This window comes from Falco rusticolus, chromosome 1, assembly GCF_015220075.1.
Source record: "Falco rusticolus isolate bFalRus1 chromosome 1, bFalRus1.pri, whole genome shotgun sequence".
Lineage (NCBI taxonomy): Eukaryota > Metazoa > Chordata > Aves > Falconiformes > Falconidae > Falco > Falco rusticolus.
In genome coordinates this window covers 103,323,561-103,338,818 of record NC_051187.1, presented here as the reverse complement: position 1 = coordinate 103,338,818, position 15,258 = coordinate 103,323,561, and the positions used below count along the sequence as shown (strand labels likewise).

General features: G+C 48.2%; 1 protein-coding gene across 3 annotated transcripts in view; it reads right to left on the bottom strand.

The window, feature by feature from the left end:
- Positions 1 to 15,258, bottom strand: part of SEPTIN11 (septin 11) — a 61,269-nt gene that overhangs the window by 10,195 nt on the left and 35,816 nt on the right. For all 3 annotated transcript variants that reach the window (XM_037392744.1, XM_037392725.1, XM_037392736.1), the window contains exons 4-9: positions 12,615 to 12,801; positions 10,173 to 10,334; positions 8,307 to 8,403; positions 6,341 to 6,509; positions 1,465 to 1,597; positions 243 to 430 (exon numbers count right to left, since the gene is read on the bottom strand). In XM_037392744.1, coding sequence (XP_037248641.1) covers positions 243 to 430; positions 1,465 to 1,597; positions 6,341 to 6,509; positions 8,307 to 8,403; positions 10,173 to 10,334; positions 12,615 to 12,801 — 936 coding nt within the window. The remainder of the gene's footprint in view (positions 1 to 242; positions 431 to 1,464; positions 1,598 to 6,340; positions 6,510 to 8,306; positions 8,404 to 10,172; positions 10,335 to 12,614; positions 12,802 to 15,258) is intronic.

The following is a 15,258-nucleotide window of genomic DNA, read 5'->3' as shown; positions in this document are numbered from 1 at the left end:
GATTGCTCTCCCATACCAGTCAGACTTCGACATAAAACTTGAAGGTACTCTTCTAGAGAAAAATTAAGATCATGTCCCTGGCCCACCCTTTAGAAAAAAATATTTTATTTGATCAGGCTGATAAAAGCCCAGTTTCCAGTCTGGTAATGGGAAAAAGCAAATACAGACATGCAGCGAGAAAGAAAAAACAACCTCCCAAACTGTAACAAACCCTACAAAGGATGTGGGTGACATCCGCTTACTTTTTCTTGTCCTTGTCTTTCTTGGTTTGTTGAGAACCCGCCTGCTGAGCCTGTGACTGTAATAGCTGAGCTGCTGCCTTCTTCTTTTGAAAGCTGTTCAGCTCTTCCTCAAGTTCCTTCTTTTTGTCTTCCACTTTTTTCTTCTCTTCTTGGTGAGTCCTCTTTAGATGGTCAAACTTTTCATGAAGCTGCCAGGACAGAGACAACGAGAATTGGATGGGAAGAGAAGAACGTTTCACCCCGATTACTGGTAACGACGCCTGAAGCAGTTCTGCTGGCACCGAGGCCTCACTACATTAGCAACAAGTCATTGGCCTGTCCCAAGCACGTCTGACTTCGTGAGAAAAGCCCTGCAATTAATACACACTTGCACACAGATGGTGGGAATTTAAGGCGCTGCAGGAATATGCCAAGTCTCTGGACATTTCCAGACCCCCATGTTTCCCATCCCTCATTGCTGTGTACCGAGCAGACTCTCTCGTGCCTGTGCTAAGCCAGACAACGCGGCCATTCAGGGCAATACTCTTCTCTGCACCTCTGCAGAAGTACACGCCCCTCCGTGAGGCCCAAGAAACAGCTCCCTCCCCTAGCAGGACACCTACACCCTCTCTGTCCCACAGGAACCGGTGCTGACCTACACACCCACGGAGCAAATGACAGCAGGGCAGCTCCCAAAGAGCTCTGTCACAGCCATGCCGAGCAGGACCTACTGCTCTCCCAAAAGTCCCTAGTGACTTACTGACAGCCTCCAGAAAGGTGTGCCTGCTCGAGGGCAGCGCTGGCTGCACCACGGCTGAAGATCCACTGCAAATCAACGTTACTCTGAGCAGCAAACATACTCCCTTCTTTGGGTGGGACTGAAAAGGTGAGAGAGCAGAGGACTGCCACAGCACAGCAAGGCTGGCATTTCTGTTAACTGTCACGCTGCGGCACCTCCCACTTCTTCCATATGTCCTCCTTCAGCTGCCCAAATCCGGGGAATACTCCTGCTCCATTTTACAGGCACAGAAAAGTGGCAAAGGACTTGTGTGATGGGGCCACACCACACGTCCACAGCAGGACCGGGAACTGAGCTCGTATCTGCTTCTCGAGACTGCTTATGCGCAGCAGGCACCTTTGCAGGCTTGGTGTTGGAGTCTGGATGCTCACCTTCTAAGGGCTCTTTTGGAAAAGCCCCAGCCTAAATCTTTACAGGAAGTCCTCCGTGTTACAATATACTCACATCTTTCTCCGCTTCCTTCAACTCTGCTTCCTTCTCCTTCACTCGCATGACAAACATCTGCCTCATTTCATCCTCCTTCTTCTGGAGCTCACCCAGGAATTCGTTCCTCTTTGCTTCGTAAGTCTCTTGGAGGCTGTTAAAAACAGCAAAAACAGTCAGAGCTGCGTTTCAAGCACAGTCATGAGTTTCCAGCCTTTGGTGATCTTACCGCCTCGTCTCCTCACAAAACTTTGTCAGAGGTCCCCGACTGCAACAAAGGCACGATCACCTCCACCGAACCTAGGTGGCAGCAATGGGAGACCAACTGGCAAGGCAAAACACGAGCACACCGCTCAGGATCCTGTAAAACACTTTGCAGGCAGGATGACCGTCCGCGAAAATAAAGAGCCACTACATAAGCAACCCCTTGATGCTCACATGGCTTGTGATCTGTTTGAGTCACACCTCCTCGGTTCTCCCACCTTTTGTCCTGAACCTCTTCATGCCAAGTGCAAGATTTGTGGAACAGACTCGGGCATATCAGAGTGCAAGATCTAGCTTTAAGTAGTTTGTAAGCATGACACTGACAGAGCAAACCTAATTTGCACTACTCATTGCTAATGGATTCAGATCAGGGGCTTCATTTAGATAAAGCTACCTTGGGAGACATTTCTCTCCTTTAGCTGTCAAGGGAGGCTAAGCCTTTGCAAATGAGCAGCAGCGTTCCTCCTCCAAATAACCACATTACTGGATTCCTTCATTCCTTTATTCCCCCTCTGCTTCTTGTCATTCCTTTATTTCCCCAGCACTGAGATACCACAGCAAAGATTTGGGACACAAAAATACGTTGTCCATGCACCTCTGAGATTTTCAGAGCCTCTTAGGAATTCTGGATGCCAAATTCCTCTTCATTTTATTCCTTAAATGGATCTGGATATTCCAGCCATAATGATAGTGTGGGAATGATAACTATTTCCCCCAAGATGCTTTTCTGAAAATGCATTTTTTTCAACAAAAACTCCACTGATATCATACAGATGTGTTGCATCCATGCACCTAAGGAACACATTAACCACTGGGCTAGTGGAACATCTTAATCCCATTAAAGCCAAGCTTTTGCCTTTCCTGGCACGTGGTGGGGTTTTGGTGGCTTTTTTGTTGCTTGCTTTTGTTGTTTAGGTTGTTGGGTTTTTTGAGGGGCTGTGGGTGTTGAACTGGGAAACAAAACCTGACAGATTTAACCCAACACTTAGGTTTAACACAGCTAATTGCTGGGCACTTCAGCTGCCTCCTAAAATACTCCACAGACAGGATGCCCAGAGCTGCTCTTGCACAGCACTGGCCGCCCTGGAAGAATCACACGATTCCAGCTGACCACACCAGCTTCCCACATACTGAAGCAAAAATGCTGATTCTAAAAAATGACAAAAATCTTTTCATGGGAGAACAGGGCAAGAGGCATTGTTGGATTCTTAACTAAATCAAGAGCCAAACGAGGCACAGCAGATAAGAGATGAGGAGACTCCAATCAAAGCCACCCTAAAACGCAGTCTTGAATTTAATCCTCTGACTTTGGACACTGAAACTTAAATTCATAAACCCTTCTGAAGGGTCTGGCTAGAGCCTAGGAAAACCCTGAAGGCAGATTAGCCTTCACTGCTCAGCGAGCAAAAATTGAATCTGCAATTAGTGACACACTATACTAGGGAGCAGCAGAGCCTTACAGACTGAAATGGAAAACTCTGCATGCTGCTATTCATATCCAGTATTGCAAACAATTAATTGCAAAGCTTGTTTCCAAAAACACAACGCCAGGTGATAGGCTAGCAGAAGAAAGCTGGCAGAAGTGAGGGCAGCAGGGGCTTGCTGTTAAATTCTCCCAGATTCAATGCTAATCCCAGCTTCAAGCTTAAAAAACGTACCACTAACCTAAAGCCAGCCAATTTAATTCTCTACTGAAACGACTCCGACTTCTACAGAAGGAAATTTCTCTGAGAAACTGGCCTGGCAACTCCAGCCTGCATATGAAAAACCCACTTACAGCCCTAAGGAGTAACAGTCCAAACCAGCTGGGATCCCTGCAGCTTCTCACAGACAAAGATGACAAGGGAATTCACCTTTTAAGTATATAAACATATGAACCTAGATTACCAGAGTAACTTGATTCCCCAACACACACCCACACACTGAATGATGCCCTTGCAAATAATATTCTTTTTTCAAAAGTGGTTTCAGAAAATTAACTAGAGCAGCAGAGAAACCAGCCCACAACAGACGCAGGACAGCAGAAGGGTCCCCATTTCACCGAGCAGATGCCTACAGGGGCATGGGTGCTCCCTCCTCACCTCATGCAGCTTGGACAAGCAGCGGGGGTTCTGCCAGCACGATGGGGCTCATGAACACCACCAGCCTCCCTTTTTCACATTCCCACAAGCGCCTACACAGCACCAACGGTTTGCTGGGGTCTTCTGCCCTGTTGACCCCAAGGGTTACAAAAGGCTCCCTGCTCCTGGCTGATGTAAACTGGCTGAAGTGTCGGTCCCTGCAGCTCCCAGGGCCCAGACCCGGGGGAAAGGCATGCTTTTGATGCCTGGTCTCAGAAGGAAGAACCTGCCGTTTTCCTCATTTCAGATATATATCAGCCTTGGCTAAACAGCTCGGGATCATGGGGTTTTTTTGTTTATCAGAGGGAGGAGGCACCCAGAGCGAACTGTTCTGAACTAGCATGTAACCGATGGAGAAATTCTGTACATTTTCATTTCCTTTCTTCTTATAGCTTGGTCAAAAGAGGCCTCATATACAGGAAGCAATGGAAATTCCTCAGATTCCTCAAAAGGAAGGGCTGAGCCCATCTTAAACCATTGCTCTCCAGATAGGAAATCCAACAAAGCTTCACGCTTGGGCTTAGTAACAGAACTGGGTTTGACTGATTCCAGCAGAGTTTCTGCGCTGCAGAAGAGATGCAGCTGCATAAGCTCAGCGAGTCACAAATCAAACCCTGAACTGATGCAAACTCCATGTTGTAGCACAGACCTTGCTCAGCTTACCACCGAGCGCTGTTTTCTAGAAACATGAACACAAGGCTCCCAACTCTGCATTCTGCTCTGGACCACGCCTGGCTTTCCCCTGTTGAGGAGCTGGGATGAACCATGTCCATGGTTATCCATGCAAGCCAGCTGCAGGGCTGCCCTCTCAGGGACTGGTATGCCAATTCCCAATGTGCACATATGTTATGGGGGTAAACCCACATCGATGCACGTTTACTTCTGACTGCCTTCGCCTGGGGCACAGAGGAGCGTGGGACGCTGCTAAGGCAGTGGGTGCAATTATTGGGGAAAAGTTGGGGAGGAATGGGAAACAGGAAATGCAAGGAGAAAACAAACACTCCCTCCCAAATTCCCACACAGCTGTTGTCCCTGGCTAATGACTTGGGCTTCAGACCAATAAAGCTGTCTGACAGCATAAACTGTGCATTTAGGAATAAACCAAACCTCAAGCATTAGCCCTTGGCAACTCTTCATAGTGCACCTTGGACCAGCTGTGACAAACCCTAGGAGGGTCAACAAGAACATTTATCCCAGGAATTCCCCTTTGGTAACCAGTTATACCTCAACACATGATTCACCTTTGTCTCAGCACTGTCACAGCTGCACTTTTCAAGCACAGCAATTGCCTGCAGTCCTGACCTGCAGCAGAGCAAGCTGCCTGCAAAACACAGTTGCGTCGGCAGTGGAGGAAAGAGGGCACTAATCTATCATCTGAACATTTCAAAACCTGCCCTCCTCCAAGGGCAAAAAGTGTCAGGAGGAGTTTCTGAAGTGATTAACAAACTCACTATCCAAAAGATTCACTCAAGACTCATGGTATTGCCAGTAGGAAGATGAGCACAAGCTTCACGTAAGACTGGACAGTTCATAGGTTTTAGGAAAGCAAGAGCAAGGGTGGAAGGGGTAAAATAATTTTGAAAAAAACCAACCACCAACAGCTTCCAAACTCCAAAATGAGATTGTCCCAGCCTGAAAAAATGACAAGCCTACAATACAAAGTTAACTGCTGTTAACTGTTCCCAGGCAGACATGCCTACAAGCCCTGACTGCATACTACCACCAACACTCTCACCACACCTTACAAAGGCATGCCCCCTTCCATGGTGCTGAGAACACGAAGATACCAGGAGACAGTAGTGATCCTCACTGCAGGCTCTGCATTACAGCAGCCTCTCAGCCACGCAGAGCAACGGGCAGTTTCAAATGTGGACAGCTAAATCACTTTGAAGAGTCCAGTGGAGAACTGCTCTCCGCACTGTGACAGGAAGAGCATTTCGAAAACAATTCTTTCAACGCTTTTTAGTACTGGCTGGCAAGTGACAGGTAGGAGACAGACTGAAAGGCACACACTTGTGGGTGATACGAGCCAGCAGCTTATATCTGACACGGCAGAGCAAGGGGTGCTTAGAGAAGGGCACGAAGAATACAGACAGAACTTCAGAAACAGGGTGCAGAGAGATCCACGGACATGCGCCTCTTCCTCCTAATCCTTCCAGGTTGATCTGAAATGGGTCATGTTCAGCCCTCAAAACACATCACCTTCAAGCACCCTGGTGACATTTACAGGCTCTAGAAAGCCTGCAGGGCCCTGCTGCAGGGTTGCAGACATTTTCAAAATGTTAAGGCAAGAATTGGCTTTCTCAGCCACCCAGGCTCTTCCTGTGCTTCTCCTGCACACATCCCATGCCCTGAGGGCAAGGCTGCACTGCAAAGGTTTTCCTCCTCAGCCACACTTTAGCCCTCAGCTGCTCTAAGTGACCACAGCTACTCCCTCCCTGGTTTCTGCAAACATCAGCAGCCCCCAAACCTCCAACCTCTGTTTGTACAAGGCCCAAGTTACGCTGTCCTACCTGAAAGGCTTGCTGTCTGGATCTGTGTCCTTGAATCCCATCTCTTCCAGTTTGCAGCGCCGATACAGCTCGTAGTGTCGGGTGTGCGTCTGCTCTCTCAAGTCCTCCATGTTCACTCGGATCAGCATCTCACGCAGCTTCACAAAGTCACAATGATTTTCATTTTCAACTGCAACAAAGACAGACCATCCACCGGGAGAATGTTAAACCCAGGCACCAGGTCCCCTCTTTCCCCAGACCTGGGCCGTGGTCTAGCAAGCCCAAGAGTTCTTCAGGCACACGAGCAGAACGCCACGTCAGCCTGCACCAAAACACCTTGCTGAACTGGGGGTGAAACCATCCCACACCAACACACAGGCACCAGTTCAAGGCCTTTCACTGGATTTGCAAGACCTCTGTGCTGCCCTGCTGTCACATACCTCCCGCCTCTCCATGCATTTCTGCACCAGCAAGGTGACGATCCATTTGCTCGCAGGATTTCACTTATCACTTTAAATCCAAGTCACCCACAGGAGCCCAGGTAGGCAACAAAGTCTCAGTTTGCAGCAGTGGTGAAAGGAAAGGTTATGAGAAGACCCCACCAGAGACGCTGCACCCTTCCCATGCCAGCTACCCTTACGACAGAGCCCTAAACACCCTGCTCCTGCCACTGAAGGGAGGCAGCACACACAGTATAACGTGCCTTCCCACAGCAACTTCTATTCCGAGCGGGGTCTGGTGTGGCACCGTCAGCCTCTGGGCGAGCAAGCTGTTCAGCCGGCGAAGGGCCCATGGCCAGAGGGCTGCACGCTTCCGCGCGGGCAAACACTTTGGCTGTGCTTAAAGACAACGGGTAGAAGTTCTCTCTTTAGGATGCAACAGCAAGCAGCAGGCACCTGTGCTGTTAACAGACAACTCTCCCTGCAGCGTGCCTCCAGGGACCCACATCCTTCAGAGCAGAGCAGCTGTCTCTGGAAAGGGGCAGTTCAGAGCCGGATTTTCAAAGTCTCTCTGGTATCCAACTAAATCTCCTTGACTAGCTGCTCATAGTTTCCTGGGAACAGCAAGAACCCAGCAGGATACGTGTCAAGTCCAAGACTTCCCAAACATACAAACTCCTTTCCCAATTGTGAGTTATTCCCAGCATTATCCTGCGGTATACACAGCTGAGGACAGTAATCTGAAGCTGCTTCAAGGGTCAGATGGTATTATTGAGAAAAACTTGTGAGTTTCTTAAAATTGTCCTGTGAATGTTCCCCTGCAGCTTGCTGGACCATTCTCCAACTGGATACACAGCTGAAGCCACAAGCAGACCACCACCATCTCAACTCTGTACTTCTCAGCGCTGGTTGGGAAAGCAAGTACCAGCCCTGCCTTTGGCAGCTTCAGTACAGCCTGGGCTGCAAGCACAGCCCTAGCCAGACTCCGCTCTGCAACAGAAAGGAGCTTCTCTCGTTGACTTTATGGGGGACTGCACACTTAAGCTGCATGTCCACTGTTTAGGATACCAGGACAAGAAGTACCAAGCAGTCAGTGCTGAATTAGTTCTGCTCCCACTTCAAGCTGAGAGGCCAGAGCACCTGCTGACCTCCCTGGATAATCCCCCAGCTACACATTTGCATTCAGGCTTGCATGCAAGGTCCAAATTGAACCACTCAGCTGCCTAAGCCTTCCCCATTGCTCATGCTTTTTTGCTGGCAGAAAAGCATTAAGGAACAGAAAACGGCAGGTTTTCATTTCTCAAGCTAGTTATTTAGCATCCCCTAGTAATGCTACCCTGCTCTCTCAAAAGCCAGCAGTCGTCACCCCACTGGCAAATCCCCTCCATGGATCTAGGCTGCAAAGCCCTGATTTTAAGGAGAAATCTTAAGAGCTGTGATCTTGCTTTTTCGAGACAGATTTTAATAAGGACGATCCAGAGATGAATGCATCTTTCATCAGAACAAGACAGGATGACAAGATCTTCTTTGTGCTTTTGGTAACATACCCTGCACAACACCCCAGGGGTACTGCCTGGCTTTTGCCATCTTATTCCCAATCTTCACTTCTTCAGTGCTGCCAACTACAGCAAAAGGAAGGTGGACCTAGAAAAGGAAAGGGACAATTAGGTTAGGGATTTCCTTTGTTGCCTTGCCAGGGATTGTTTCTGAAGAAAGACATTTACTGTGCCAGCTGTGCTACATTTCAATCGCTTAAATGCCTTTGCAATTCATCTGGTGTTTTAGAAAGAGCAACAGGACAATCTGGATGAGAAACCTGCTCAGACTTAAAGTCCAAAATTCTGAAGTCCTAAAAAGGCAAGAGATGTACATATACATATTTTTCATGTAATTACAAAGCACAACTACCTTAAGCACAGAAGTAGTCTTACAAACTGGAAATGAATTTGAACACTGAGAAAAAAAGAACTGTTAAACAATAAGAAAAGAAAAGAAAAGAAAGTACATCCTCCCAAGGAAGGTAGGCGAAAAATTCAGGGGGTTTCTGCTGCTAGAAATAACCGCTAATGCTTCCTCTTAAAAAGGGCAAAGCTGTGAGCAAGGGGAAGAGCGGAGTTGACCCAGCCCTGGGCTGACACGTCTGAGTCACCAAGCTCTGCTCCGTCCCAGTCTCTCCAAGGGTGTGGTGGCAACAGTCTGGGATCTACTCCCAGAAGTGTGGCTGCTGCTGCCAGAAGTGAACTCGCTGCTGCTGCCAGCTCACCCCCGTGGTGCTATTCCTGCCTTAACGGCACCCAAAAGGACTGGCCACAAGCTCTGGGAGTGGGTGCCATGTTGGCCAAGCTGTGGTCACAGACTGGGTGGGAGAGGAAGAAGCCAGGTGGCAGAGGAGACATGATTAACTGGCAAAGGAGTTTCCCAGCAGCCAGGCTGCACCAGAGGAAGGCAAAACACAAGCCACATCCTTCTCTGTCCCAGCTTATGCCTGCTGAGAACAAAACATAGACAGGGAAAAGAGGCAATACAGATGTTTGGAGAGGGTCTGATATCCAGCTCGATGCGACAATTGCCCATCTACAAGCAGTTGTGCGGGGAATCTCACAAAAGCCTTCAAGTTGCAAGGAAATGGCTTAATCTCAATGCCTCCGTTCCCTGTAAAAACTGGTAACTCAGCCTCGTCCTTGCACTTGCTTTTGAGTACGCTTGCTTTGGGGTTGACACATCCTCTTGGGCGTTATGTGCCCCTGCTAAAGCCACCCAAGGGCTCTGTCGGCACTGCTGTGATGCACCTCACTGAGCATCAGGCTCTTCTCCTTGCACTCCAAGTCAGGCCCATGAGAAACAACTGTTTCCCTCTGTAAACCCCACTAAAAGGTTTGTTCTACCCCAGCCCTGTTTGCACTCAGATCCCACCCCTATCATTAGAGGAAGGGGAAGGAGATGAAAGCCAGAGCCCGGGCCGCTGATGGCCACCGGCCCTGCCGAGAGCTGGAACATCACTGACTGTGCCCCTGCTCTCACCGGAAAGCGAAACAAAGGCAGACGTGAATCACCCCCCACCAAGCACCAAGTGGTGGTTTGGGACAGGAAACCCAAACCCCAGCCCTTTGCCCTGACTGATTCGGGGCCCTGCCTCCCATCCTCTTCCTTTCCTGAGATGGGAATACCGCGATAGGGGAAGGATATGAAAAAAACGCTCAGAGGAGAATCGTTTGTCAGACAATGGAGCACACTGAAGGCCAAGCAGCCCATGTGTGACAGGTACCTCCAGCTCCAAAAGCCTTCTGGCCAGCCTGATATCTGTGCTTAGACTGGAGCTTTAAAGCCAGAAGAAACATGGTACAATAGGCCCTACCATCAAGGATGGGCCCACGCAAACCAAGGCAAGCAAACCCTCCCCCCAAAAAACATACACTCATCGTGGCATTTATCTCAGCCACCGTCTCTTCATCCGTTGGGAACTGGTAGATCTGGACACCGTTGCTGACCAGCTCACTCATGATTTTACTCTTGAACTTGTGCAACTCGTTTTTTGCAATGGTGTCAGCCTTGGCAATGATGGGGATGATGTTCACCTGCAAGACAAAGATAGCACCTCTACGTACAGGACCGCACATGTTGCATCACCAGGAGAGCAGCATGCATCCTGCAGCAATGGCCCTGTAAATGCCACAGGCCACAGCACCCACAGCAGGAGACCTTCCCCGGGGCTGCTCAGATAGCACCACTGCCTTACACAGGATTTTCAGGCAGCAGTGGTGATGGCCTTAAAAAGAAGTCAAATGCAATTTGGCAACATGTTATTTCCTGTCCTGTTGTATTCCTCTCCTCATCCGAATTGGCTGGACAGGAAATGCTGTCACAGATTATTACAAGCTGTTCCAAAAGAAAAAAAAAAAAAGAAAAAAAAAAGGAAATCACCATCTAGACACTTCTACACACTGCAGCAGGCTGGACTCCTACAAGAGAGACACTCAAAACAACAGCCCCTCGTGGGCATTTGCTGCGGTGTTGTTAACTGGGGACACCTGGGTGGGCAGCAGCACTGCTGTTACCCCACTGGAGGTGGAAGCAGATGGTCCATACCCAGTGACACGACCTGCAGGGTGGGGGCTGGCAGTAACACCGAGGCACGCTTCCTCCACCTGCATGCCCTCACATGCTCCCACACACCGCTGAACTGCAGGACTCTGATTGATTTCTCCCTGCAGAGCTCTACAATCATCATCCTAGAGAACCGCATGATGGGGTTAACACAGAAATGGAAGGTAAGTTACTGACTCTCTTCCCTAGACAGGCTGTTTGCAACACAGGCAGCAGGATGGCAAACAGCAACACCATCAACGAGCCAAGGGGAGACAGCAAAGTCCCTCAGCGTGGCTGAAGGGATCAACACATAGCAAGCACCACACAGGCATCTGCTTTGCTGGGAGAAAGCAAGAATGCATTAGGACAAGGAATCCTGCTTTCTTTCCCTTTCCACTCCCTCCAGATGGGCAACTTCTGCTTTTGATCTTGCAGGATTTGCTTTTCCCTGCATCAGCAGACAGACACCGTAGTGAGGAAGACGTTGATATTGACCTATATGAAGGGATTTTAACTACAGCACTTGAAAATCCTCTTATATTACATCATTTAATTCTGTTCGGAAGATGGCCTGGAGTTATTAAATCCCCCTTTGCCAAAAGATAGAACGTGAATGCCAATTAGCTCACTTTGGGTTAATCTCCATAACCCTATTTTAAGTTGAATAGGGCAGGGACCCTTCTGCATCACTGCATAAAACCCAATCAAGAGGCCACTCTAGGAAATAAAGAATCGTTGCCATCATTTATCTTCTGCAGAATCAGGATTCACTCAGCCAAAGGTGCAAGGTGGACTGACTTAAATTGCTTAATCATGATGTAAAAAAAGCACAGAGAAAGCTCAGTTTAAATACTCAGGTTCTACATTTGTACCTCAGCTAACTTCCCTAGAAGAAAAAAGATTAAATCTTCTTCCAAGTATCTAGTAAAAAACACCATGGTTTAAACCAAGCTTGGTTCTCATTCTTGCTAGTTGTGAGGGTAACTGAAAAAGTATGTGCTGAGTAACATTTATTCAGATTCTTCTTGTTTATCAGATTACAGTTAGAACAACACTACATTTGCCATAGAAGATCAAATCACTGTTTGTATCTAGCTGGATGCAGTCAGAGCACACAGACACAGCATTTTGATTTGTTTACCATTGATTAGGAAGATGACCTAAAGTGTTTTAGATGTACTTCTCATCTCATACACACCAAACCAGGTTTTGTACAAGAGCCTAATTAATTTCTTGGACAAAGTGAAATAGAGATGGCAACTATGTCGCTGAGTACTAGAACAACCAGAGTTCAATTTCAACCTCTTTTTTTAAAAAAAACAACTCATTTAAGGAGGAAAACTCACTGTTCTCTTTCAACAGCCAGCTGATCTTTCAGTTGTGAACAAACCTGTCACTAAACTTGGCTGAATTAACGCAGGAAAGCAAAAAGAACAGCGGCCTCCTAATGCACCCTGATAAATACAGTTTCCTGCCCCCAGATCGCTAACCTTATAGCACAGCTGGGGAGCAAACGGCCAAGTTTCCCACCTCGAGATGGGAGTGGAAGAGGGTTGGAGCCCAAACTCTTAATAAATCCCTGCAACATATGAATCAATGAACAATGACCCACTCTCGCAGCCAGCCCAAGGTAAAGATTTCACACGGCACCTCTGCAACTCCCTGCCGCCAAAACCAGGGTTTTTCAGAGCAGGTTTAACTAAGCCTGTGGCAAGATCATAAAAACACTAGTAGGGCCATGCGAGGGTCTCAACACGAGCAGTAAGTACCTTACTGTCGAGCTTCTTCATGGTGACCAAGTCTAGGGACTTCAATGAGTGTCCAGTGGGCGCAATGAAATACAGGCAGGCGTGAATTCTGGTGTCGTGGTAATTGAACAGGGATCGTTTGATCTTCAGCTCTTCTTGCAAGTAAGCTTCAAACTGCGCATCGATATATTCTACGATAGGCTTGTAGCTAGAGAGAGAAAACAGGGCACAGAGAAAACAGCATTCACTGCTGGGACAACACGGGTCACTGATCAACGCTCAGGAAGCTTCACGGGTGCTGTGTACATTACAAGACAAGTGCTGCTGGTAGGACCCTCCCTGCCCAACCTACAGTCCCTCCTCAGCAAGCGTGTGTTTCCACTCGGTGCACAGGGCGAGTACCACGGACACATTAGCAAGACAAAGTAGCAGAGACCCCAGACTTTAGGGGCATGGAAACCACACAAGACTGCTACCCTGAAAATAAAGTATTTTGCAGTCTCTCCAATTAAAGTCTGAGCTGCTGCTCTGCCAGTGTCACCAAGAATCATCCAATACAGGATAATTTAAACATGAAGCTCCCACCTACCCTAGCTTGTCCAAAAGCTTGTTTGTGCTCTTAAACGAGGGAAGGGAGATTCACAAGGGGATAAAAGGAACTTTTCAGGATTGAAGCCTGTGAGCAAAGCTCAAGAGACAACTGCACTGTTTGTGTCCTTTGAGGGGACCATTTTGTTGGAGGAAAAACAAGCTGGTGCAGTGTAATGTGCCCTGATCCGACTAACCAATTGTGCTTCTGGAAAGGAAACTGCTCAGTTTGTTCCCCCCTCCACCAAGGGCAGCCGCAGGACCTGCAGCCCAAGGAAGATTTCGAAGGAGGGCACTGAGAGCAAGGCACCAAGACAACACTGCCTTAACACTGCTATGAATTGAGAGCTCAATACCCTCCCTCAAAAGCCTCTCCAATCTGAGAAATAAACAGACCATCAGGAGTTGTCAGGTCCTCCTGAAACACCCTTCCGACAGGCAGCCAGCAAGGCTCCGGTCTGGCCCCTCTGCTCCCGATGCCAGTGCAGCTCCTTGAGCAGCTGCTCCAAACGCTTGGTGAAGCGGAGCGGACTCCTGCTCAATTTACCCGCTGAGAACTATAGCAAGAGACAGCCAGTGCTGTGTGAGGGCTGCCAGCAGCAGCCACCCAGCAGACAGCACCGGGCGCTCTTTGTTATTTTGCAGGCACAGAGGGTCTCAGGAATCTCACCAAGTGGGTTTCTGCTGCTCTGGTTTCTTTGCTTTTAGAAATTCTGTCTCTGACCATGAGACCCCAAAAACCTCAGACAGAGGTGTGTTGCAAAGAAAACAGTAAGGCCTTACATTGGGAGATCACTTTTGAGAAAACGCCATAAAAAAGCAGAGCAAAATAAGGACTGGAAGGACTCAAACTGGGAGAAAATCCCGCCCACTGCAGCTGTATGTGTCGGGACACAGCAGGAGAACAAAAGCTCTCCCCAAGCCCTTCTGCCCTGCGAGTGCCCCCTCTCCAACTGCCCGATAGGGAATCTGGAGGAGCTTCACCACCAGTACTGCTGGCTCCTCTTGTCTGCCGAATGAAGCAAATACAAAGCGACCCGGCGGTAACAAGCTGCCGAGCATCCCTGCTCTCAGCACCTGCTCCTCCGCTGAGCAGCTTTTGTTCTCGCCCGAGAGCATATGGCAGCGTCTGACGCGCAGAGCTCTCCTCCCTCCAGCCAGCACGTGCCCCTCACAGCTCTGGCTCCGCACCCTTAGTTAGGAGCAGGAGCAGCAAAGCAGGGGCTTGATCTTTTGCTGTTAAAACAAAAAAAACCCAACAAAACAAAACAACCAAACAAAAAAACCCACCACCACCCCTCAAAAAAAAAAAAAAAAAAAAGGAATTGTAGAATTGTACGGAACAACGGAAAAGAGACAGTGGGTTGTTTTGGCATTGATAACGTGCAGCTTTGGCCTTGCTTTGACGATGTGCAGCTGAGATCCTGCAGCAAAGAGTTAAATAACTTTAAGGGAGTATGAGAAGAAACTAGGATGAGACAGAAACAAAGGAGGAATGTGATCTCACCTCTAGAAGATAAGGAAACAGCATGAACAGTAGAGAGTAGCCTATAGTGAACAGCGCTATGGGAAGTGTTGTATGAACTTGATCACTCAAATTATTCATAAGCAGCTTGCTGAGTTAAGAAAAAATATACAGGCTATAAAGACTGAGAACGGGTTAATGGACTGGCTACAGAGTTTAGGAATTACTGGATGGTTAAAAGATTTGTTTCTGCACAGGACAACAGTATTAATTGCCACTGTAATCTTTTTAATGATATTGATCTGTGTGTGGAATTGCTTTATGAGAATTATGAACAGAATAATAAAAGGGGTCTGGATCGCTCAAAAACAAAAAGGGGGATTTGTGGAATGGCTGGAAGACAACGGATATATTACGAGCAATCCAGACCACTTTGTTGTAATAGCAGGCCAAAACTGTAACAAGCTGCAAGTGTTGTGAAGGACATATGCAAGGCCAAGGGAGACAGAGAAACTGTATTCGCAGCGAGACAGGAGAATTGGACAGAAAGATGAGAAAAAACAGGATGCCTGCACAAGGGGGGAGCAGCGTGTGGGCACCACACCGGGACCA